The sequence below is a fragment of the Thermobia domestica genome, chromosome 13 (assembly GCF_964235325.1).
Source record: "Thermobia domestica chromosome 13, izTheDome1.hap1.1, whole genome shotgun sequence".
Classification (NCBI taxonomy): domain Eukaryota; kingdom Metazoa; phylum Arthropoda; class Insecta; order Zygentoma; family Lepismatidae; genus Thermobia; species Thermobia domestica.
This window is the reverse complement of record NC_137466.1, coordinates 219560153-219586971: the sequence shown is the minus strand read 5'-3', so window position 1 is coordinate 219586971 and position 26819 is coordinate 219560153. Positions and strand designations below refer to the sequence as shown.

The following is a 26819-nucleotide window of genomic DNA, read 5'->3' as shown; positions in this document are numbered from 1 at the left end:
GCTCATTACGCAAAAAAAAAATGATGGAAAACGACTGGAAACTTTCGAAATGTAGGTGTGGAGGAGAATGGAGAGAATTAGCTGGGTCGAACGGAAAACGAATGAGAGGGTGGTAGAAATGGTGGGATAGGAAAGAACAATTTTTGATATTATTAAGAAGAGGAAGAGAAATTGGTTGGGACATTGGCTAAAAAGAAACTGTATCATGAAGGACGTGTTAGAGGGTATGGTGGCAGGAAAAAGAGGGATGGAACGAAAGAGACTACAATTATTGAACGATATCAAAATAGAAAAATCATACATGAAGAAGACGAAGAGGTTAACCGAAGACTGTGGATCATGGAAGCTTCTGAGTTGCAGCAAGTGGCCTGCCAATAACGTATGGTGATGATGATGATGATAATGACAAATGCAATGGTGAATAGGAACTGAACACTCCTGGTTTCTATACTCACTTCTGACACCTCAGACACACCATGTTAGTTTGGAAACTGAAGAAGAATGAAAAGAAACCCTATTATATTTCTTTTCTAAAGGAACGCACAAGTTGTGACTTTTAAATTAAGTATAGTGACAGCTAACAAGATACAGATTATTGGGCGACAAAACAAAAACAAACAGAATTATCAAACCTTCAGAACATATATTTTGTTTCTTTCATACTTCCTAAAGAAACATGGGGAGAAAGAACAAAGAGCCCTTTCATTCTGCTTTGTGAGCTCATGAAATTATTTGTTATGAACGCTTTTGTCATTTTCATCTGCGTATTCAAAGTAAATAAGAGAAGTGGAATTACAAACGAAACCCACTTTTATTGTCAAAATTGTCAGCATCCGAAACAACATTAAGGACCACGTGCAAACTGTAAATGAATCAATTACAAAGAAATAACTTTTTATCACCTGGATTGAGGAGTTTTATTATTAATAGATGTTGGTCATATATATAGCCTCCCTTGACGCTCAGGTACATATGGACAAAGCGGCAAACTATGGTTTAGCCTCTCTTGATCATATTCTGGATCCAGGATTTTGCGAACATGCTTCCGTTGCAGTAGATTCGTGTCCGCATAGCATCAACAGTAAAGACTCATCGGTATAGCACAACACTCTACATCAGTAACTTTAAAACAAACATTATAAGGGAAATAGCCTGAAATGAAATGAAATTTTTGAGTTTTAAGTCCCACGGTTATGATGATGTGAGATGAATGAAATGGTGGATTGAAGAAACTGGGAGGAAACGGGAGAACCCCGAGAAAACCCACGTACACGGTGTCTGTCCACCACAAAGTTCACTTGGCGGGAGCAGGGTTTGAACCCGGGACCCCAAACACCAGAGGTGAACGCTCTACCACTGAGCCACTCTTGGTTTTCATCTCGATTCTAAACTAAATTGGATGCATCATCTGAAAACAATAGCACTTAAAGCCCAACCTTACTTTAAGTTGCTGTCTTGCATCAGCCACAAGGGGTGGGGAACAGATATAACTTCCCTGCAACAAGTCAGTACTCAATGTGTGGATACAAAACTTCACTATGGCGGAATATTACTTTCTCCACTACCCAAACGGATCAGCGAACATCACATCCGTCTTCAAGCCACAACACAGCGAATTATATTCCGACAACCAAAGACGGCACCTTCCTCAGGACTTTTAGAAGAAGCTGGAATAATTCCTTTCCCAGTGAAAACATATTTTGTGGCTAAAAAATTCCTCCTTCAACGCATATGCTGCACCTCCTCCCTATTATTACCGAAATTACAATTCCTATACAATAGCAACCTCCATACCCGACTTCCATATTATAAACAGCTACCTTGGATTTATCGAGCATTCGTTAGTATTCATACCTGGCTCAATCAATTGCATCGTGGACCAAAACTACCATGTTATACTGCACAATATATTACTCTTCTACATTCTCCCACACTTTAGCAACTGGTGGTCTCTTTCAAACGTCTTAGCTCCAATCAGCCTCAGATAGTGCGCAATCTCTGGGAACACCACATTCAATCTCATCACTCAAATACCATTTTAATTTACACGGATGCTTCTAAACAACATACCTAACATGGATCTGTGGTTGGAGCAGGAATTTATATACCAGCGCTTAATTACGCAGAGAATCACAGCCTTCTACCGAATACATCAATCTATTTAGCAGAAAGCTGGGCAATATGCACGGCATTGAAAGTCGCCCTACAACGAAAACTAAGCCTTAGTGCGTTACAAGGAATATGTAGAACCCCATGGACATCTGCCAATACATGGTTACATATCAATATTCGTCAGCAGCTTCGAATATTACATAACAATCATCAAGTGGTTACGTTAATTCATACGCCATCCCACTGCGACATCCCCGGGAACGAAGTCAACGATATCCCCGGGAACGAAGTCAGCAATAATCTGAGCAGATACGCAACCCAACATGGCACACCGATTGATCTCCGGCTTCCAGCGTCTACTTTCGCCGAGATGCTGCTCCAGAAACGGCAAACCGAATGGCGAACCTACCAACAACAACAACGATCAGGACCAGGGATTTATTATTGGCAGCTAGAACCGATTCCCACCACGAGAAAATGGGAGGCCCCTCATAATTGGACAAGAAAACATCATTGTTTATATTCTCTCCTTCGTCTTCATACTGCTCAGACTCACATCAAGCAATATAGACAGCAGCAGCGCCCCTCACGTTTGTGTTATTGTGGAAAAAATGAAGGTTCTATTGACCACCTGACCTTTCAGTGCTCTCTTGTCCGATACTCAACACAGTCACTAGCCCCGTAACAGTGTCTTTCTTAGGCCCTGCCATACACTATAAGATAGATCCTAGGAAATCTCTTACGATTTGTCCTAGAGTCATAATCTCAATGTGTATGGTCTCAGATCGCATATCATTTCCTGTAATTTGAACGCTCCTATGAGATTTCTCTTGTTTAGAGCACGCTCTATTTCGGAATGAAAATTCGCAAGATTTCGATTTAAGCGACACCAGGTGAGAGAAAGTGAAAACAAAACAATTGAAAACACAACTGATGAAGTATCTTCTGATCGTGCAGGTTTACTTTAGGTGTACCACTCGAAATAATTGTTGAAAAATTATAATTTGTCATTGTTTCCTAAATGATTTGCGTTGGCTGACATGAAAATATCTTACATAGCATAGATAAAATCCATCAAGTTAACCACCAAAAGCAATTTTGATAAACTACAATTCTTTTACGATTGTGTACAAATACCGGATCCGGATATATGCTATAAAAACTATAGTGCAAAAACCTCAAACCAAGTTGTGCTAGGTGGTTTCTGGAAAATACGAATGCTATCTAACTGAGTCAGCGCTAGGCGAAGCGGGGGCCCGAGCGTCAGCGAGGAGGTGCAAGCGAATGAAGCAGGCGCGTCAGTTAATGTAGTGAAAACGAGTGGGTTTTGGCAATGATACGAGCTTGAATAGCACTAGCCATGGTATCGTGGTAGTAGCGCTCCACTTGTAACAAAAATTATAGCTTCTGTAAACTATGCAGAAATAAACCGGTCATCCTTCATATGCATTCACTTAGGTAAATGTTTCGCAGAAGGGGCCCAAAAGTAGGCAACACATACAAAATTTACAGGAGAAGTGGAAGATGCAAGTACTTAGACCTAACACAACCTTACCAAATCTAACCTAATGAAATTAACTAACTTAAACTAACCTAATATTAATAGAAGTGAGCGAAATTCTATCACTTTTTGAAAATTGTGCTGGACCCATATACTAATATAATCTAACATAACATAACCATAACTAACCTGAACCAATCTATACTAAACTAATGTGAATAGAAATTACCGAAATTTTAACATTTCTTAGAAAAATTAGCTGGACCCTTTCTGCCTAACATTGTCTCTCACCTATTTTATCCGTCGTTAAAACATTTATAATGATTTTACACTATTAACCCTACAGTTGTAAACATAAAATACTGGTGTATTACTTTGTATTTAATTGTGTTGCTTGCAAAAAAATGTCTTTTCATGCAAAGTATTAAATTTTACTTGTAAATATTCTAAAATGTGGTGCGCCAAAAGTATACCAGCACCCTTCTGACTCTTATGCTTTTTTCTTTTTCTTTTCTTTTCTTTTTTTCTTTTTTTTTTAGAGGTATCCAATTTAACAATATAGCGCCTGATATTAATATTAGTGGGATGTGCAGTGTGGTTAGCATAGTAATTCTTTAACTTTGTACTTTTATTAAATAGAACTATTTCACAATGTTGATAAACGTCATTCGGTCAGACGGGAAAATTCTTCACGTGTATGGCACAAAAGGGTAGGATTTCCTACGAGATATGTCATAACATTTTTCCGAAGATAAATCCTAAGATATTTCCTGGGATTGATCTCGTAGTGTATAGCCCGCCTTACTACCTAACAAAAACCACCTCGTTCTTTATCATCTGCTACAATATTACATAGTGAACAACTACGACTTGTAATAGTGTCACAGTGATCAACAGTGCAGTGCTCTTGTTATTCATAGCAGCTTGTAATATACAGTATCTTCGACATAGTTAGTGTTCCACTTGAAGTGATTGTTTCGATTGTGTACTTATTTTGTTCCCGAATTCATCATGGACCATTCATCTCTACAAGTATAGATCCTCATTTTACTGTCTGTATTGCTCAGCGGACGAGTTCCTGGAGCATCAAAACATTGAGTGAGAGTAGACTATGTACCTGGTAGCCTGGTGGTTGTCATGGTAACTGGATGGTAGCAGCAGAAAGTATGTAGCAGTGACAAAGAAGCAATTTTGTGGTATGAAATGCATTAATATTCAATAGAAATGGTACATAAAGCCCTGTCATTATATTTCTCAAAATAAATATTAATATTAGTTTTTTTTTAAAGATATTTATTCTCGACTCGGAAATATGAAATTCAGTATCGTTACGGGATTTTCCCGTTTGCTACTATCAAGTGTAATACGTAAAGCTTGAAAAGGTGACGAAGAAACAAAAGAGAAACCGGACCTGTGGATATTTCTATTAAGTTATGGTAATATACATTTAATTGTGTACCTGATAAGTGTTCAATTCGTATTTAGATTCATTCTCTTTAATAAATCACACTTGAAATATTTAATTTTTTTACTGGTGTGTTAGTTTGGCATGAGAGTTTCTAGAACAGACATTTGGCGTTATTTTGGTCCTAGTGTAGTCTTGGCACACCACATTTTGGAAGATATACAGGTAAAATCCGCACTTTGTATGAAAAGATATATTTATAAGGAACAAATTTCTGCAGGCTACAGAACCCGCCGTCGCACACGCCGCAGTCTCCGCGGATAGAGAAATTTTAGTTTTCTTAGAACTGTTAAGAGTTTGTGCTGTAAAATGTACACGCGCAATTGGCAAAAACGTTGTAAAGAAAATATGAAACAGTTTAATATTGGTTCAAAACAAAACACACATTAAAATTAAGATATAAGCCTATAAATCAATATTGCGGAGTCGCGCGTGCCTTGATGTTACAATTGGTCACGCGTGTTATGGAGAGTTAAATACAAAATAAGACGGCTGTAGTTTAGGTTTATAATTGTAGGTTTACAAAGAGTAAAATCGTTACAAGTTCTTTACGACGGATAAAATAAATGACTGCATATGAAAGACGATGACTACAAGATTATATTTTCCACCGGTGGTGTATTTGTGCACAGTGTACAGAAGCTGTATTTTATGTTTAAAAGTGGAGCTTTAGAAGTATGAAACTATGATAAGTGCTATTGAAAGTTGTATCATTCCAAAACGCACTTCTATCCCCTACCCTTGCTTACGCGTATACGCAACATCGGTGACGCGCCTGCTCCCTTCGGATGCGGGACCATCAGCTTATTCTGCTCTGACTCGCTTAGATAGCATTCGTGCTTTTTACCGGACATTTTTTTATTGTAGTTTTTATACCATACATCCAAAAGCCATACTTATACGCAAAGCGTAAAAGAATTTTAATTTTTCAATAATAATTTCTGGTAGCTTCCTTGAATTTTATTTATGCCATGTGGGAGATTTTCATGTCGCCCAGCGCAAATGTTTTAAGGGATATTAAGAGGAAGTTACTGAGAGAGTTGTATTTTTGAACAATTATTTCGAGTGGTGTGCAAACAGAAAGCCTGCATGGTTATTTTTGTGTCGTGTTAGAATTAAAGATACTTTAATTGTACAAAAATTAATCTGCATGTCGAGCATGCTAAGTTTAAGAACACACCCAACATGTATAGATAACGTACAAGGTGGCCACTAGAAAGAGTTATTGAAAAATTAGAAATGTTTTACAATAAGCTTGTAAATACAGCATCCGAACACATACCGTAAAACTATAGTGCAAAGAAATCAAACCAACCTGTGCTAAGTGGCTACTAAATAACGCCAATGCTATCTAACCAAGTCAGGGCGGGCCGAAGCTGGACGTCCACGCGGGACTGCGTCCATAGAGAGCAAGCGCGTCAGCGATATAGTGGAAAACACTTGCATTACTAGATGCCTTAAGGTATCTGTCGAACAGCTTTATTTCTAGGGATCATAGAGCAGGATGTTAGATTGTAGAATAGGTTAGGTTAGATCTTGTATCCTGTATTCACAAGTGCTTTAATGAGTTTCCGCTGTAATGCGATTTTCTGTTTCACTTGTAATTGTTTGATACGAAGAACGCTACAATTGTAAGATGAAATACAGCTTTTTATACCTCCACTGTTAAGAATACTGCCCTGACGGAAGATAGTATTTAATATAGTTTTCTTTTTATATGCACTTTACTTATTTTAACCGTTGTATAGCACTTTTAATGATTTCACACTAGGAAGCGTAAGTTGTATAAAAAAAAAAAAAAAAAAAAAACATTACTCTTCATATTTATTTCCACAAGTAAAACGAAAAACATAGTGTACTGGTATTTTTTAGCTAGGTGCAGGGTATTAATGAAAACTCTAGTGTTACTTTTGATTGTTTGACAATGAATCCTTTATCATCCCAAATCCATATTTTGCAAGGTGATTTACAACAATACTATCTATTTACAAAATTTTAAAATTGTACTTTTTGAAAAATTTTGATTTTGAAAAAACAATTCTGTATTAGCTTATATGGTCACAGGAAGGGGAATGATAAATGCTGTAAAATGACACCTCAGTCAGCTTTCTAGCTCAATTAGGAGAGCCGCAATTCCAATTTCAAAATATATTGAACACACTATTTTGGGCAATTTTTCGAAACTTTGTATATCCTTACCTACAATAACGGGTTCATATATAAAGATAACATTTGGTATTTTTCTTAGTATACATGAATGGTACCCCTGTGCAAAATTTCATGACAATCTATGATGGTAAGGTAAATTTTGTCTACAAATTGTGTTGATTTGACCATTGTGCTATAAATGAGAAACTCAAATCGGCATTCATCATTTTATTATATTTACAAGTTACTGCCACTTCTTTAAAATTATCGAAACAAATGAACAAAAGAATATTAATCTTTACATGACAATTTTGGATTTGGAAAATTAAATTTGCTATTTGAATCTGTACTTCAACTACAGGAAATTGCTCTAAGAAGTCCTTTTCCACTCTCAATAAATGTATAAAATTTCTTACAAGTAAATTTCAAATTTTCCCTGATACAGTCCTTGTGGTCTCTTTAAAATTATGTAAACAGATGAACAAAATATATTACAGTCCATTTGATACATGGATGTTATAAAATAGAGGATCTGCCCATACAACAAAATCGTGAAGCCATACGTCACGGCTTTGCCACACCTCTCTGCCTACTCCGCGCCACTAAGATTCCAATGTTTCGACCCAACAGTCATGGCGGAAACGATAGTAGCCAATCAGACGTGCTGACTCAGACGATGCTCGATTGTTTTTCGGCTTCATTGAGTTCATATGATGAAGATACGTATAGGCAGATCCTCTATTTTATAACATCCTTGATTTGATACAACTTGTCCTATCTGGCAGTTCTTATCCTCTGTTTTTTTTTTTTTTCCTTCCTGCACGTGGTTACAACAATCAGGCAAGAAGAACTGTTCCTATGGCAACAGCACGTTCAGCCAATTATAGTGGCTCATTTCTCTCGCTCTACAATGGTAAACATTCCACCCTTTCCGCAGTTTGCCAATTTGAATATAAACCAGGGTTGACTGGTTTAAACCAAAAAACAAAAATTTTCGCAAAAGTGTAAGTGTTTGTAAAATCTTGATAAACACACATTTGTGGGTTATCACGTTTCACTCCCGTATATTATTCATATTATATTCAGACCTAAATTCCCCATTCATTACTCAGAAAGATTATACTACAAAAGCAACTTTGTTTTTAAAAAGTTTATAAATGTTTATTTTGTGATTTTTTGTAGTTGTTATTATTGTTGTGTAATTGCAATCGAAGAAAAATTCTAAATATTGTTTCGTTTCAATGTTTACTATTGATAAAATGAATCGAAAATGCCGTACTTTTTGTGTGTTTTTGTGTGGGGGGGGGGTCATACAGACCCCACGAGAGGCATTTAGTGAAATAAGTATCTTTGGTATCTATTTATGTGCAAATGAGTCTGAGCCAAAGTGGACTCAAATAATTCGTATCTTTATTCACTTTTCTTATTGATATGCAGATTAAGTCGGTGTATTCCTTTAATTTAGACCAATAAAAGTCGTTGTTAACTAGCTTGAACTAAATTAGTTCTTCTGTACTCCGTAGTACTTTCAAATTGTTCATATGTAATTCTGTGTAATGGTTTCACTTGTGCAACTGTTTATCTTTTTGTCCTTCTGAAATGACTCTTGACAGTTATATTAAGAAGCATGTAAAGATCAGTACAACGTATTTTTTTTTATCAGGATTCCTTCGTGAGTGAGTCGGCAGACGTATCGCATTTGTGGCCAATTAGTCCTGGTTCCGAGTTCAAATGGAGGACAATTTCTCTCGGATGTAACTCGAGAAGCGGTTTTTATTCCGCTTGAAGCTTATGTGACCCCTTCCAGCATAACCCGGTTGTTGCATAATAACATCAAGGCGAAACAAACTTACTTCTGTCCATATATGATATGAATATATAGAGCAAATTATTTAAACCATAAAAACCTGGTTTAAACCAAAAAAACCTGTTTTTTTTTTTTGTTTTTTTTTTTAATAAAAAGCATGGTTTTTGCCAACCCTGATATAAACAAATGCATATTGTTTTAGTCGAATGTCAACTTGAGTAGTGGACCTGCTGGTTATTGTTAGCATTCTTTTTAGTTCTCTTTTGTCTCATTTAATTTTATAAAACTTGAGATTTACTTGCAGTGAATATTTCCGTGTCTCGATACCCGACGCAAAGTTGGCAACACAGCATTGAGCATCACGTGAGCGGTGAGCGCAACATACTATCAGCAAGGACAAGTTTTAACAATTGCGTATAATCGTTGATAGATGGTGAAAAGTGACAGTTTTGGATTTACATAATGAAATTTACTTTTTAAATCTATACTTCGAACTAGATGAAATTGCTTGGAACTACATACAAATTTAAGAAGAAAAAAAAGGTCATAAAGGGGTTGGTAGGAAGTTTGGACCGGTCACCGGCTTTAATCAAAATAACAGCAATATTTCCGGCCAGGCCGATGGAAAGCCGGCCAGTTGGCAACCCTACGTGCACCAAATATGTTACTCATTATCAGTTCATCCCTTTTCAAAGATATGCACCGGCCGACATAACATTGTCTCCACTTGGTACAGATGAAAATGAGGGGTGTCACTACACACATGATTATTAAAGTATTGAGTTAGTTGTAAGAAAAGAAATTATATATTCGTGACTTTTGATTTGTAGTTGTAGTTGTAGTTGGAGTTGTAGTTATGGTGACCCATCGCAAAGTATAGCTCTAAGTTCATCATAAAGATTGAACTTAAAAGCACCAAGCGCTTTATCTCTGTTCTATTAGTAGCCACGTGTATATAGGTGACCTGTCGGTATAGAAATGTATGCATGTATGTATCCATATATACTTTCATGAGAGTTTGCTTTGTGACAGCTAAAAGTTTAAGAAGCGGAGTAAGCAGAGGCAGATGTGTACCACATAGGGTTAGAGCATTGGAACGGGTGCTGTCCGAATTCTTGGTTAATGCGTTTTGAAGTAAATATGGAAATGTTTAAATTCACGATTTCATTATAACATGTAGCCCTACTAATTTATACTTAATCAGGTGGTGGACTGTCTCAGTTTTACCCAGGTTACTTAATCGAAAGTCGTTAATAGAACACGAGTTTGTATGATATGGAATTATTATTATTATTTCCACTGACCTACCCAGAAATATACGTTTTTCAAATAGTTTCAACTCGTCTTCATTGAATAGATATCGCTAAATATAGTCTGGTTCCTTTTATATTGTGGTCAACAATAAATAGGGAAGAGCAGTGAATCTCCTAAAGTTATGGAGTATATTTTGCTCAGAATATTAGTTGTTGCATCCAAATGCAGAATTTGCACAACTCGTTTAGAAGATTCTACAAATACGATTTAAAACATTCCAGAGTGCTAATACCGTATTATTCTAATATAGCAAATAGTATATCACAATCTACACGAGCTTTTGAGAGATAACAATATATGCTGTAGAGTCGACTTTTTGATCAACAGCTATTACCACTAGCTTGATGTCTTCATATATGGCTGTAATAATCGATTTGCTTTTTATAAAGCCATCTTGGGATTTTGAGATTATATCCTGTGCATCTTTCGCAGCAGGGTTGTGTTACGGATTTTTTGGCGCTCATTAATCGTGTTAATTAAGAGAAGAAAGTCAGTCAGTTTAAATTTCAAAATTAATAAACAGACCTCGTATGGAAATTTTCCGAGAACTCTCTCTTCTCAAGCATATACATATATGTTTGAATGTGTGTGTGAGCAACCAACTTCGATCAAATCGTCCAGCAGTCCTTTTATGGTTAAAAAGAAAGAAAAATCGCTCCACAGAACATTCCAGCAAGAAGTCTCATCGCTAAATCTAGCCATTGCATCAGTTGGTTGCGTTTCAAGTTAAAACCGGGATTTTCCCTTTGGAAAAGCAGCATAAGAGGTTGGCGAAGAAAGCAATTCAGTCTATTGAAGAGACTCGGTTAGGCAGGGGTGCCTTCGCACCTGTCGTGCGTCCCGCACGTAGAGTAGGCTTTTATACGGGCTCGCACCTAGCCCGTCGTCCTGATTTTAAGTTTCCAGAGCTTTGTGCCTGTTGTTGTGTAATTATAGAACGAGCCTTGAATTTAAATTCATTTTGTGATTTTATGAGTTGTTGTAACCGAAAAGATAAAGAGCTAGCAAGCTAGTTTTAAACGTACTTCGATGCAGTCAGTGGACCTTAGCAGGAGCGCTTCCAAACGATAATCCTATTGTGAACAGCACACTTATTGGATGCTTTATTGCGTATGACACATGAACTATTGGATTGGATTTGAGAACCAGATTTCTGTAGAGAGGATAGCGCAGAAGAGGAAACCGCGGCTGACTTAATCCCCACCCTCCTTGTGCAGTGCATAGTGAAACGCGAGTGTTATATAAATTATTCACTACTCTCAATACTCTCATTCCATGCCGCCAACGCAAACTGTAAGTAGAATTGAGAAAGAATCATTCTTACAAATTGAAAAAGCCACATGATCAAAGTAAATGATCTTAAGAAAATAAAAGTTAAATTGAGAGTAATCATTTTGAGCGCTCAGGTTGTTAAAAAATATAGTTTGCTTGTAGTTTACTTATTGTATGTTGTTTGTTTGATTACAATACATAGTACTCATAATTTTAATCTCACGTTTAGTTCTTAGCCGTAATTGCTTATAGCTTTACAAGCGTTGTAACAATTTATAAGTTATTTACATTAATTTGTTTTGTTCATCTATCTTTACGGCAAGCACTCTTCTCTCCCCGATATCATTCCAGCGGTCGATGGAGACGAGGATTGCTTGTATGGTTTATGACAACCTTTTGTGGGCGCTGGAAGCCATGAAACCAAAGTTTGGAGCAAGTGAAACAAGAGAGAGAGAGAGAGATAATATAGTTTTATTTACGATAAACCCACAAAGGTCGGTCATATCCATAAATGGCGACCGTGACAGGACATACTTCAATCTTCGGATAGAACTGCATTTAATTATTTCAGCGTTCATTTATTAAAATACGAAAATAGTAAACATTTGAACCACGTAGTTACAGATAGCTAACTCAGTATAAAATCATGCGCAGATCGTTCTAACTCGTGAATAGAAAAGAGAAAGAAAAAAAAAGAAAATAATAAATAGGGTTTGAAAAAAAAGAAAACAAAGTAAATTCAATTACCACGGAAATATAATTAGTACAATTTGTTTGGTAAGAAATTAAAACATTTTTGTTTGTTCGCGAATTTTTCTTCCGCTAACTTTTCATAGTACGAAAGCACAGAACAGCTGATTCTAGCCGAACACACAAACACGTATATATACACCCTATGCACCTTCTTTTTTTATTATTTATCACGATGAATGAATAATAATTTGTTTGTTTATGTTAACTGTCTATCGAAACACTTTGTAAAATGAAATTTTAAAACAAAATAACAATTTTGTGTAATTGAAATTATGAAATAATTTCAGAAAGGTGTTTGTTTACATTTTGTCGGTGAACTCAAGTGTTTATTTTTGCATGTTTTATATTGTGAGTTGAATATTTGTGACTTTAGTAAACATGGATTTTAGTATTTTAGAACAATTTCAAACATGGTCAAAGGACCAGTTAGCACAGATTAGACCAAACTTAGAAAACGATACTTAGAGGGTGGAAATTAATGTTAAACACTTAGAATATTCCAGAGTTTAGTTTCGAGTTTTTGTTTAAAAAAAAATCATGAGGTCGTTTAACGTAACTATAGACGGAAATTTTTTCGATATATATTTAGATAAGAATGAAGAAACCAATTATATCACTTGGCGTAGGGTTAATCAATTCGAATTTTTTGGTTCACCAGACAGAAATAAAAATTCGAATATTCCGAAAGAAGTTACTTTCACCGTACAAAGACGGCCATTTACATTTGACGTTACGGCAGAAGTGCGCACAGATGATAGACGACGAATTATAGTCATAGGTAGATGTATAACGCAAGAGTTGCAATCTATTTTAGAACAGTATCAGAAAACAGGAGACTCAAGGTATGATCAATATGTGCACGAACAAATTGTAAGAGAACTCGAAAGTGAACCCGGCAAACGTAGGAAACACAAAGCTAAGAATAAGAAATCAGCTGATACATCCGAAGTAGATTCAGGTAAACAGCTGTTGTGCAGGTCAACATTACCTACTCGTTACACAGCTTTAAGTAAATTGAAAACATGGAATAAACACGCGTTTCATGATTTTGAATATGTAAATTTTGAAAAATGCGTGGAATTAAAATCATCGTCGAAAGTTGAACCGCAGTATGCACGCATAGTTACAGTAGACAATTTATTTCAGGAAACACACAAAATTTTACCTTCTGTTGAAATTCAATTACCACCGTTGAGTGTCAAGCAGTCAAATAGTTGTGAAATTAGGCCAATTGAATTTGAATGTTTAGAAAGTAAAAATAGTCTAGTGGAAAATTATGTAGAGCAGTTACGAGCTAACGTCATCATTGTAGAAAATGAATGTATAGAACGAGGTCAGATTTCTACACCTGTAGTTATTGAACCACCACCATTAGTTTTACATCAGTCTAGTGTTAGTGAAATCAAAGTAGACTTTCAAGAAGTAAACATAGTTGACATCAATCAGGAACCGTTTGAAATAGCGACACCTTTGATTAGCTATGAAACGAAGGAAATTTGCGTCAATAATATCCGTTCTGAATGTATTAGTTGCGAATTACCACCTTTAGTAGTACATCAGGCTAGTGTCAGCGTAGTTCCAAGTGTAGCATACGAAGTGCAAGGCGCATTAGAAATCGAAAAAACCCTTGAGTACGCACAAGCGCAGGTTACGGAGGAGAATTTTGAGTTTCTTGATAATCATGTTGTATTTGAAGATATTTGTTTGTTTTCACCGGAAATAGTGGTCAGGAAAAACAACGTTAGTGAGACTATCGACTATGATTTTGGTAAACAACTTTGCGCAGTGGCGGATGAATTGTTTTGTAAGTTCGAACAAGAACTCAATGTGTCGTGTAGAATGCTTGAAGGAAAGTTGATGGTAAATACATGTAGAGCAAACCAAGAGGACGTTAGCGTTCAGAGAAAAGAAATAGGCAATACAGAGACAGTAATTAAACACGGCTTGATGCGAGTATCCGTAGACAGACAGGTTTTAAATGTAGTTGCAGTGCCGGCGAGAGATGCCGATGAATTGTACGAAATGAATGGTAGCGCGAACCCCTCCTCTCGGAAAAGCCAGGGAAGGCTTGAGAGTTGAGTTATTATTTCTGTGCGAGATTGAAAATTTAATGCTGTTACATTTGTATCGCGAGCAGATTGTTCTGCGCGATTTCACAACTACATATGTGTCTATAGTACCGTACATGTCGTTTAGTATGAGTTACGTCTTTCTATTGCAATTCGATTCTGTCCTTATCGACTTTGAGCATAGTGGCATAGGTCAACGACTTCAAGTGAAGAGTTTGAGATGCAAGCCCGCAAAGAGAATTGTGCTTTATGTAGTCAATAGCTGTTGTGTGATTAATTGGTCAGGACTATTACCCGTAACCAGACACGAATGTAGGCCGAAAAATAAGCATACACTAGCGAAGAGATTAAGATGTAAGAATAAGGCACAAAGGAAAGATAAGGTAGTTCGAAATGGTCAACCGATTTTCCCTAGAATACTAGTTCGAAACAGAAAGATGTCACGACGTATAGCTAGTAAGATCAAGGTTCATAGGCGTAAAAGTAGCGCTAGAGAAGTGGGTCATAAGCGTAGTAAATTTGATTCCTTCGCGCATGCAAAATTTAAAATTAATGTCCCACCACCGCGAATGTGTAGAAAGGAAAACTCGATTGTGCAAGTAGTCGGAAGGCGAAACAGCTGATCGTTCTTGGTAACAATAATATTCGTCGGCCTAACTCCAGAATATACGCGCAATACAAGCGAACAAACGCCAAACGTATGCTAGACAGTGAGTTAAGAATAAATGAAAAGCGCGCTAGTAAGTGTAATCCGAAACAAAGTAAATGCAACCGCAGACAAACTAGACATCAATCAAAGTTAAAATGTAGGCAAGATTATTTTGGACCAAACGTGCAAATTCTGAAAACATCGACTCAGAGGAATTTTAAGAAACGCAAACGCGAAGAGCAATCTATGCAAGGCATCGTGATGCATCGCAAATTCAACCGTCGCAAACGAAGGCGCGTCATTGCGTGGAAGGTTGGTAAACACGTAGAAAGGGAAAAAGTTCCACAAATCACAAAAACTAACTGGAAAAGTACTCGTAAGCGTATGAAAGTGCAGACGTACAAGTGTAATCGACATCGGTGGAAGATTAAAATTCTAGCGTGGCCTAGGCGTGAACTTTGCCCGAATTTAGACTAAAACCCGGAAGAGACGAAAACTAAATACCGAATTTGATTCGGTAGCTTTTATAAAGAATGAAAATAAGGATTATTATTCTTTTATTCTAATTATTCCCCACCGAATTCCGAAAGTTAGGAATTTGCTTTTCAGCCTCAAGTGTGTGCCTACCGCCACCGACGCGCCCGTCCCAAGGAACCACCAGTATCTGTCTACAATCAGGTACGTTCATTTAAATACCATGTTTTATTGTTTCTTTACAGCTTGTGGAGATGAAAGATGAAGGGAACAACAGAGGAAGGACAGTATTGGAAACTTTAAATAGGTAATCAATTTAGATCGCGATCTCGGACTTTGAAATTTTAACAATGCCCCACCACTTTTGAAAACTATAGTTATCCCGTTTTGGATACAGAATTTCTGTATCGAATTTTTGTTAGGATGTTTATGTTTTGTATGTCTTATTTCTTTTCAGGTGCTTCCAGTTTTGGGAACCAAATGCCATTAATAAAATTTTACCATTCCATTTTCTTTTGAGTTTTTATTCATGTACCTTGTATGATCATATGAACGTTTAGTTGTCCCCATACCATTATGCATTTAGAGAACTGTTAGGCAATTAGAGATATTTGAAAATTCAATTAGAGAAATACTGATGAATACCACAATTAATTATGAAATTTGGATTTTTGAAAAAAAAAGTGTTCCTTGGTTAATGAATCTTTGCATCTGACTTTCTTATTAAGTAAGCGTAAGAACATATTGAATTTGTAACATAAAAATTGGTTAGGCGTCGAAACATTGAAAACTAAGTATTATTTACTATGATTTTGAAAGTAATTGAAAATAATGTCGAATTTAACAAATCTGTTTATGAATCCATTCACATATAATGTTCGTTATGTAAAGTCAGTGGGTATTTGCCATGATGTTAATGAAGTTTCAAATTTAATTGAATTTAGAAATAATCGATCTACAAGTTAAGAGATAAAAGGTTGAAAATTATAATTCAACCCTTAGAGGCGTCACTACTATTCTCTTTCAAAATTAAAGTGACGAAATCGGGATGGCGTCCGATTGGGCCTCAGCTAGTGTGTGAATTTGGTTATTAGACACACACACTTTAAAATTCTATTTCGACTTTTGATTGTTTAGGTATTTGATATTTGGTATGTTTAAAGTGAAATATTTTATTAAGTGTGAATAATTTTGCATCGTAAAGAATTCAATGTTGAAGTATTCTCGTTATTTGTTTAAGTTTGCATCAGAAACTTGTTTCAGCTTAGTGAAATGTTTTCGAAATCAGTTTTGTTCAATTTGAAATGCTTTGAAACGGAAAAAAAAGAGAGAGAGAGAACGTATAGTGGCAGTGAGTAACTGGGATATGCAAGGCAACAGGCCAGTTGTAATTTAAGAACTATAATTGGGCAGGAATGGATTAAAAGGGGCTAATAAGCAGCTCCATGTTGCGGGTTAATGCCGGTGTCAAAGGCTAATTGAAGAGCGACACCGATGTTGAATTTCAGGATGTTAGCAATGATATTCGCATAGAGGGCGATCATAGCGTATAAGGCCTATAGAGAGGCAGACGCTTATATTGAGGACCATGAATTATACATATAATGAAAAGTGTACACGATGCAAAGGGCAATGAAAAGCCGCATCTGTGTTTTTCGAGGTTGATTTTTCCCTCGTTGTTGTTGAGTTCCCAGCCAAGGGTGCTGGAGGAGGCATGAAGCCTATATTTTTGTGTGTTTATGCTACTAAATGACAATGGTCCATAAGGTTGATATGTATATCCCTTTTATGTTCGATTTTGTGAATGCGTAGGAAATATTTTTAAAGAACGCCCATGCTTTGGGGTGAATTGATCCCTCTTATGTTGTGTAAACTGTCTTTTTAAAGACAACCGCAATACGAATTATTTTAGCTCAGTTTTGCAAGTTCCCATAACCCAGTTAGTTGCCATTAAACGTCTATTACAAAATTGTTGTTGATAAATTGTTATAGCTAGGTTAAAATAAATAAATAAAAAACTTAAGATGTTAAGTTGGGATTTCAAGCAATGTTTTTTCAGAATTAAATTTACGTTATGAGAATACATAAACTTTATTACGTAACAGCAGATGCTAAATTGTATTAATGTTTAATGAACAAGTTATAAAACATTATGGAAATTTGATAACTAAATTTATCATTAGTTTTGAATTCATTAACATTATTGGTCTGATTTTAGATAAAATTTGATGAATATTGTTTTAAATTTTGGAATGAGTGTATTTTCGAAATTGAGAAAATGTAGATAATGAATATTAAGGCAAAATTAGTTGAATAACGAATATGATACTCTGATTATAATGATGTCAAATATAATGATTTTAACCTCGGATGTGACTATACGAGGGTTGCTATATATATTTCTGGCCTAGGCAACACTAAGTGTTGCCAGGTGCAATCTGACATTTCCATTGGAAAGTTTGACATTTTGTAGCATAAATGTACTCAGAACTTTTTGACTTACGACAATTTTTTTTTCTTTTACAGGTACTTGAAGAAATCAACTTGGCAAAAAAATGGAATTAACTCGTGAACATTTTCGTGCGATCATTTTTCACAACTTTCGACGTGGATTATCACGACAAGAGTGCATCGATGAACTTAAATCTTTGTATGGCGACGAAGCACCATCCTATAGCACTGTGAAAAACTGGTACAACGAATTCAATCGTGGCCGACGCTCGCTCAAAGACGAATTCCGTGAAGGTCGTCCAAAAACAGCCGTTGTGCCAGAAAACATCGATGCCGTACGTGAACTGATAATGCAAGACCGTCATGTGACTTACCGTGAGATAGAGGCATGCCTAGGCATTTCTTCCACCAGCATACATTCGATATTGCATGAACACCTGGCCGTAAAAAAGGTTTGTTCTCGTTGGATCCCGCACAATTTGACAATCGCTCAAAAGAAAGCTCGTGTGGATTGGTGTAAAGAAATGCTGAAAAAATACGATCGCGGTGCTTCAAAAGACGTTTATAAGATCGTCACAGGTGACGAATCATGGATCTATGCGTATGAGCCCGAAACAAAACAGCAATCGACCGTGTGGGTCTTCCAAGACGAGCCAAATCCAACGAAAGTTGTTCGTGGAAGAAGCACTTCGAAGCAAATGGTCGCCTGTTTCTTCGGCATAACTGGTCATGTGGCGACTGTTCCGCTTGAGCAACGTAGGACGGTCAATTCTGAGTGGTACACCACCATTTGTTTGCCTGAAGTCTTCGGAGAAATTCGAAAAATGAACAAGAGAAGACGAATCATTGTGCACCATGACAATGCGAGCTCTCACACATCGGCTCAAACCAGCGCATTTTTGACCGGCCAAAACGTCGAAGTGATGGGTCATCCGCCGTACAGCCCTGACTTGGCACCCAATGACTTCTTTTTATTCCCACACATCAAGAAAAAAATGCGTGGTCAACGATTTTCGTCGCCAGAAAATGCTGTTGAAGCATTCAAAAACCATGTTTTGGAGGTGTCTCAATCGGAGTGGAAAAAGTGCTTCGAAAATTGGTTTGAGCGCATGCAAAAGTGTATAAATCTTGATGGAGAATATTTTGAAAAACAATAAAACCATTTTCGTTGATAAATATTCGTATTTTCATTATTAGGCCAGAAATATATATAGCAGCCCTCGTATAACCCGGATTTGATAAGTGCAATTTGCCAGTAAAGCCGCACATTTCTTCGTATTGGCTGGCGCTCTTTGATAGAATACTTTGTAAACCTATTAATTTTGTAGGTATGAGCGGGCCTTAATGTGGAAAGCATATTAAAAAAAAAAAGTTTGCTTTCATAGTTTTTTACAAGTTTATCTATTGCTCAACGACTCACATAAAGGAGAGAATACCTAATTATGTTTCGTTTTGTCTTAAATAATTCATACAGGTGGAAAAATTTAATTTAATTCATTTCGATATGAGAAAAGTATTAATTGAAGCTTTCGCTACATAGTTCACTTGAACAGAGTGATCATGATTAACAAATTACTTTTTTGTTTATCTGATTACTTTCATGTTCAAAAGTTTGAAAAGGAGAGAACATCGTTTCGCATCAGCACTTGTCAATAAACTCACACAACTATAACGAAATTTAGATTGAATTTGAGAATTTTGAGAGTTGAGAATTTGAATAATAATAATAATAATAATAATAATAATAATAATAATAATAATAATAATAATAATAATAATAATGGAAAGAAATTGGTTTATTGTACAATTTAATAGTAATTAATAGATTCCATTGCTTATAGTATGTTGAGGCAATCAGATTTAAATTTATTTGGCACGTTGATATTAATAATGGTCATTAAACGAACAAAATGATTGTAGGTAAAGTATTTTGAGCTGTATACGTTTGAGTTCAACCGAATGGCAATTGAGCATTATAAATGAGTTAGGGCTATTTTCGAGATGCCAAAGGCTGTATAGAGCGGCATCCTTGGATGAATTTATTATGAATTTATTGTTACGACGTATGCGTATTTTAACGTGAAACCAAAGGCCATTAAAGGGCGGTTCACGTTCGGAGATGGATACTCCGTGTCACTCCTCGAATACCTAGCTTGGGAATGCTAGAAGAGTAGAGAGAGTTTATTTCAAGTGTTTCATGCGTTTAGAGGTGGATTGTATATCCCTCTTGTTATGTAATATGCGATTGCGATTAATGCCCGTCAATGTGTTGATAGATTTGATTTTTCCTATTGCCAATAAGATGTTTGTTGATTGTATCAGCCAAAAGTCGTATGTTCGCCAATGTGATAAAAGATCCGTGCACTAATGACGATGCCTACATATTGCAATTGATAAATAAATAAAATAAAAGTTTACGTTTGTTACGAGTAATGCTGATGATTAAAAAAAAAAGTGAGTTGACATGTGAATCTAAATTTATCTGAAACAATTCGATGAATCTCTTGTTTGTTGTTTGAGTAATATGATTACTGAAACTTGATAGTATATTTGATTTTAAATTCTTTTAGTATTTTGATGTTTAATAAGCTGAAATACAGTATTTTGAATAATTAGCATGTGAATTATGGTATACCTATTTTACGAATTTTTGTTTTGAAAATTCTTTTGGATTATTAATATTTTGCATTTATGAATATATACATATTAGTTGATATAGTCATTTTGATGTTATTTTAGAAAAGTTAAGTATTAATTAGGTTTGTTGTAAAAGGTGCATATATACACACATTACACTACACAAACTACATATTAGGAATTCCGATATTACCGTTCGTTACGTTGTTAGGCTACACTTCCGACATCGGTATACACATTTTACTATTGTTTAGTAGTTAAGTATTTTCAATATTAATGTTCATTTGTACGTTTGCTTGGTTTAACATGTCTAAGTATATCATGTGTTTTGCAAAAGATGATTGAAAAGTGAGTTAAAATATATTTAATTATGGTGAGAAACCAATATTTGAAAAATAAATAAATAAATAAAAGGAACTTTAAACTGAAAATATAAATAAATGAAATAATAATGAACAATTTATTAATGGTGGCATAAAAGTGGCTTAATCAGAATATAAATGTGGCTTTATGAACTTAATAGGTGGCTTTAACAAAAGGTGGCTTATCATCATACAGGTTGAACAACCTTATAATTATCAAGTCAAGTGTGATACGTTATATACAGTACAGTCCCAATATACCGAATTTTCACAGTAAGTCCCCAGTGACATTAGATTTATATACAGAGTGTTCCACAACATAGTGATTCTTCCACTGACATTTCAACATGGACCATTAACCCTTCGACGGCCAGGATTCTCATCGCAAATCTGCGGGCGCCATAGGATGTTACGGATTTTTTGGCGCTCATTAATCGTGTTAATTAAGAGAAGAAAGTCAGTCAGTTTAAATTTCAAAATTAATAAACAGACCTCGTATGGAAATTTTCCGAGAACTCTCTCTTCTCAAGCATATACATATATGTTTGAATGTGTGTGTGAGCAACCAACTTCGATCAAATCGTCCAGCAGTCCTTTTATGGTTAAAAAGAAAGAAAAATCGCTCCACAGAACATTCCAGCAAGAAGTCTCATCGCTAAATCTAGCCATTGCATCAGTTGGTTGCGTTTCAAGTTAAAACCGGGATTTTCCCTTTGGAAAAGCAGCATAAGAGGTTGGCGAAGAAAGCAATTCAGTCTATTGAAGAGACTCGGTTAGGCAGGGGTGCCTTCGCACCTGTCGTGCGTCCCGCACGTAGAGTAGGCTTTTATACGGGCTCGCACCTAGCCCGTCGTCCTGATTTTAAGTTTCCAGAGCTTTGTGCCTGTTGTTGTGTAATTATAGAACGAGCCTTGAATTTAAATTCATTTTGTGATTTTATGAGTTGTTGTAACCGAAAAGATAAAGAGCTAGCAAGCTAGTTTTAAACGTACTTCGATGCAGTCAGTGGACCTTAGCAGGAGCGCTTCCAAACGATAATCCTATTGTGAACAGCACACTTATTGGATGCTTTATTGCGTATGACACATGAACTATTGGATTGGATTTGAGAACCAGATTTCTGTAGAGAGGATAGCGCAGAAGAGGAAACCGCGGCTGACTTAATCCCCACCCTCCTTGTGCAGTGCATAGTGAAACGCGAGTGTTATATAAATTATTCACTACTCTCAATACTCTCATTCCATGCCGCCAACGCAAACTGTAAGTAGAATTGAGAAAGAATCATTCTTACAAATTGAAAAAGCCACATGATCAAAGTAAATGATCTTAAGAAAATAAAAGTTAAATTGAGAGTAATCATTTTGAGCGCTCAGGTTGTTAAAAAATATAGTTTGCTTGTAGTTTACTTATTGTATGTTGTTTGTTTGATTACAATACATAGTACTCATAATTTTAATCTCACGTTTAGTTCTTAGCCGTAATTGCTTATAGCTTTACAAGCGTTGTAACAATTTATAAGTTATTTACATTAATTTGTTTTGTTCATCTATCTTTACGGCAAGCACTCTTCTCTCCCCGATATCATTCCAGCGGTCGATGGAGACGAGGATTGCTTGTATGGTTTATGACAACCTTTTGTGGGCGCTGGAAGCCATGAAACCAAAGTTTGGAGCAAGTGAAACAAGAGAGAGAGAGAGATATAATATAGTTTTATTTACGATAAACCCACAAAGGTCGGTCATAGTTGGCTGGTTTAAACCAGCTGTTTTTTTTCTTTCTTTCTTAAAAAAAAAAACAACTCGTTTAAACCAAAAAAAGAACGAAAAATGCTTTAAATCGTGTGAACTTCATGCTAATGTTTCCACATATCAGACCATCCGCATTACGTTTATCTACTTTTCACTTTTTAATCAAACGGTCCCGTGTTCAATTCTCGGTCGAACCACAACCCATCTTTCAAGTCTAAACCAAGTAGCGATTCGAGGTGTCCCTCTAAGCAAAAGTATTTTCCGTGATAACCTTGGTATTTCATAAGGATGTTAAGCCTAAACATACGAAACGAAACCAAATTATATATTTCTATTTGAATGAATGCCTGTTGTTTTATAAAGAAGCCAAGGTTGCTTAAATATATTGATAGAAATTGACAAAATTTATCAACTGCCTACGTAGCTTCCAACATCAGCTTGGATTTGACTTGGTTTTAATTTTATTGAATGATATCTACATACCAAATTTGTAATTTAATACCTCAGTTTTAGCGTAGTGATTATGATGCGTTGGCCTTAAAATTTTACATGCAAATACATTTAAAGTAATAACATGATTTTCCCAATGGCTAAGGCGGGAGTTTCCCAATTTATATATAATTCTGTATAATCTTTTTACTTGTGTAACTGTTTATCTTTTTGTCCTTCTGAAATGACTCTTGACAATTATATTAACAAGTAGGCCTATGTAAAGATCAGTACAACGTATTTTTATCAGGAGTCCTTCGTGAGTGAGTCGGCAATCGCATTTGTGGCCAATTAGTCCCGGTTTCGTGTCCAAATGGACAATTTCTCTTGGACGTAAGGCGAGAAGCGGTTTGGATTCCGCTTTAAGCTTATGTGACCCCTTCTAGCATAACCTTGTTGTTGCATAATAACACCAAGACAAAACAAACTAATTTCTGTTTATATCTAATATAAATACATGGAGTAAATTATTTAAACCAAAAAAACTGGGTTTAAACAAAAAAACTTTTTTTTTCAATAAAAACCATGGTTTTTGTCAACCCTGCTTTGCAGACGCTTAGTTACTAATTTTTCAGCAAGTTTTGAAAAGGTATTAGGAGGTAAATTTCTAGTTCTTTATTTTATTTTATAATTTTGTCAGTGCTTTGATGACAGAGCTTATAATATCTGCTAATATAGGCGCGATCAATGTATATAAAATACCGTAACAGGTAGCCCCAGTTCGCGTTTAACATTCTGATTGGCTCCCTGTCCGTGACGTCTTGTGGGGGGAATTTTTGCCCATTTTTAAACAATACTAGCTGAACCTGCGCTCTCTACACAGCGCATCATTCGCATATGAGCATAAATCTCCTTATCATTCCTTACAACATCTGTAAATGTCCCCTTACAGACACAAATGAAAGACGTATTGATTAAAAAAAGCCTAGGAGTATCATATAGGGGAGACTTTTTTCGATTATTTTTCTCAATATCTCGCATCGTTTGCAAGATTTGAGCCAGCTTCCAGTTGGAGTTTCTAATTCATGTATGACCAGTGTTTTATTTCTTCTTGCATGCAGTATGTAATAAGCAAATACATTACATACACAATTAATTATAATGTCAATTATATATGGTGTTCATTGGGCAAAACACTCACCCCCCCAAAAAAAATGTTCATCTTAGACTGGAGAAGTGCTTATCCTTCCTTTTCCATTATTATTTGGCCATGAAACAAACGACTAAGACATATACAACCCCTATATACAACAGTGTGGTGTTGGAATGTATAATGCTTAGGATGTGATGCTTTATTATTTTTTTTTTAATTTCAACACTTCCAATGTACCCTTAAAAATGTAATAAAGAAATAGTGTCCATGTTTTTTAAATATTCAATTAGAACTGGACAATCTTCATGAAATTTGCAATCGATCAGTGAAAACGTCATCTTTCTAGAGCCTGTAGTTTCCGAGATCTCATTGTCAAAAGGATTGGCCACATACATATACGCGTACTTTAAAAGAGCTCCAAAGATGGCAGCACAATTCATTTGCATTTATTTCGGAGAAGACTTATTAGAGGCAAAGGCCTTCGAACATTAATTTAAAAGGATAAAAATTTTCTGAAAAATATTTCTTTACGTAATTTATTTAAAATACACTCTTTTAAAAATAATTGTCTTTGTTATAAACGTGAAATCACAAATAACCGTAAATAAATGGTTTGAAAACTAAGGTTATAAGTTAGAGCTCGGTTGCTCTTAATTGGTAATTTAGCATTTTAATATATAGATAGCAACTAGCGTAATTGCATATTTCACTTGTTTCGTTGAACGATACCTCGCGATACTCAAGCATGTTATAAAATAAAGGATCTATTCATATATATCTCCATCCTATTAGATAACTGAATGACCGTCATATATATTGGCTCAAAACATTGTGAACTTCATATTACAATCTCACGATGGTGTACAAGTAGGAGCCCGAATCTACCCGAAATAACCTTTCATAGGTAAGAAAATCGCCAATCATAGGATATGCATGGCTGTGACGTATGGCTTCACGATTTTGTGATGCGGGGAGATCCTCAATTTTATATAACATTCTTGGCGATACCCCTACGTAATTTCACCAACTGCATATTATCTGGGAAGAATGAGAGCAGAAAGGCTTAATCAAGAGTCCTCTGGACGCGATAAGATGGACACTTTAAAAAAAAAAAAAAAACTTTGTAAAAATTAAACTGTGTATATATGAATAAGAAACAATAGGTCATCAGATGACATACTGTTCCTTGTACATTTATAACAATAGATTAAGTATCCAATCTCTTGATCTTAAACATATTTTTGTTTCAGGAGACTGCAGAATGTAAAGAAATGAAATTTAGAAGTGTTTTTCGTTCTTTAGACTCCGTCTTTAATGTGTTACATAGCGATCAGGTAAATCAAGTTCTCTTATTGAAAATATTTTTAAAAAGCTTCTTCAATTAACTTTCGCCGAGTTTGACGAAAGAGGTGTTTTTTTTTTTTTTTTTTTTTTTTTTTTTTTTTTTTTTTGGACAATCTTGACTAAAATTAGTTAGATTATAGAGTAAAATGTATTGATAATGACGAATGACTTAAGAATTTAATAATAACTTTTGTATATGTGTAACAAAGGTGTGTCCTCTGAGTTTCTGATGTCTTTTTTTTTATTGGATCAAAAGATCAAATATATTTCAATCAAAAATTTTCTTGTAGGCCTTATATCTGGAGAACTACATATGGTGTAACCCAAACCAAAATTATCACTTAACTCAGTATGATGTGGTTATATATATTTCAAAAATTTTGTGGCCCCTGATCCAAAAACTAATTATTGACCAAAATCGCAATCTTTTGATCCATTTTTAGTTTTCCTAATTTTCTTGTTATCCAACAATGATACCAGTAATAACAATAAATGTTTTAATAATATTAATTATAAGAGATCAACGTGGGAAACAGGAATTAAAGCTTCTGAAGAGTTTAAGCTCAACACGTCAACAGGGATATGGATTTAGGGAAGAGCTTCCACGTGGCTATGTGGTTAGCGTACGATCCGGATCCAGTTTGCGGCAGGAGGTCATGTGGTTCGGATTCCACTAAAGCTTTGGGTCTATGTCTCATATAACCTCGGTGTCGAACAGGACCCTAAAGTCTAATGCAACTAACAGATTTGGGGAAACAAAGGACAATGTTATATGCAGTGTTTCTTGTAGAGTGGCTCTCCCCCCTCCCGAAGTTAGCCTACTCCCTCCACCGCCCTAAGAGGTAAGATAAATTGCGTTTATATATCATTCTTGTGCAGAACACATCCTTTAGCAAAAAGTGTTCCAGTGCAACCCCTTCACATTTAAATTTCCTCCCAACCCTCTTCCTCCGTGCAAAATGTTCTGGAAAAGAGCCTGGTTATATATGTAGAATGAAAACTAATGTAAATGAATATATGTACATAAATAGATGCAATGAGTAGACGTAAAAAATGTTGCGGTGTGTCTGAACCCGCCAAAACACTTTTCCTCAAAATTGCAGTATTGAACCATATGTGCACTTTCAAACA

General features: G+C 35.7%; 1 protein-coding gene across 7 annotated transcripts in view; it reads left to right on the top strand.

Moving 5' to 3' along the window:
• The first annotated feature begins 4695 nt into the window (after positions 1–4695).
• LOC145669045 (UMP-CMP kinase 2, mitochondrial-like) overlaps positions 4696–26819 on the top strand; it is a 32061-nt gene continuing 9937 nt past the window's right edge. Inside the window, exons 1-2 of one of the 7 annotated variants that reach the window (XM_081737404.1) lie at positions 4696–4809; positions 25595–25678. In XM_081737404.1, coding sequence (XP_081593530.1) covers positions 25616–25678 — 63 coding nt within the window. In that variant the 5' untranslated portion in view covers positions 4696–4809; positions 25595–25615. Of the gene's footprint in view, positions 5050–5120; positions 5244–25594; positions 25679–26819 lie in introns of those variants that run through there. The other 6 variants (XM_081737403.1, XM_081737405.1, XM_081737402.1 and 3 more) reach the window with 6 other exon arrangements.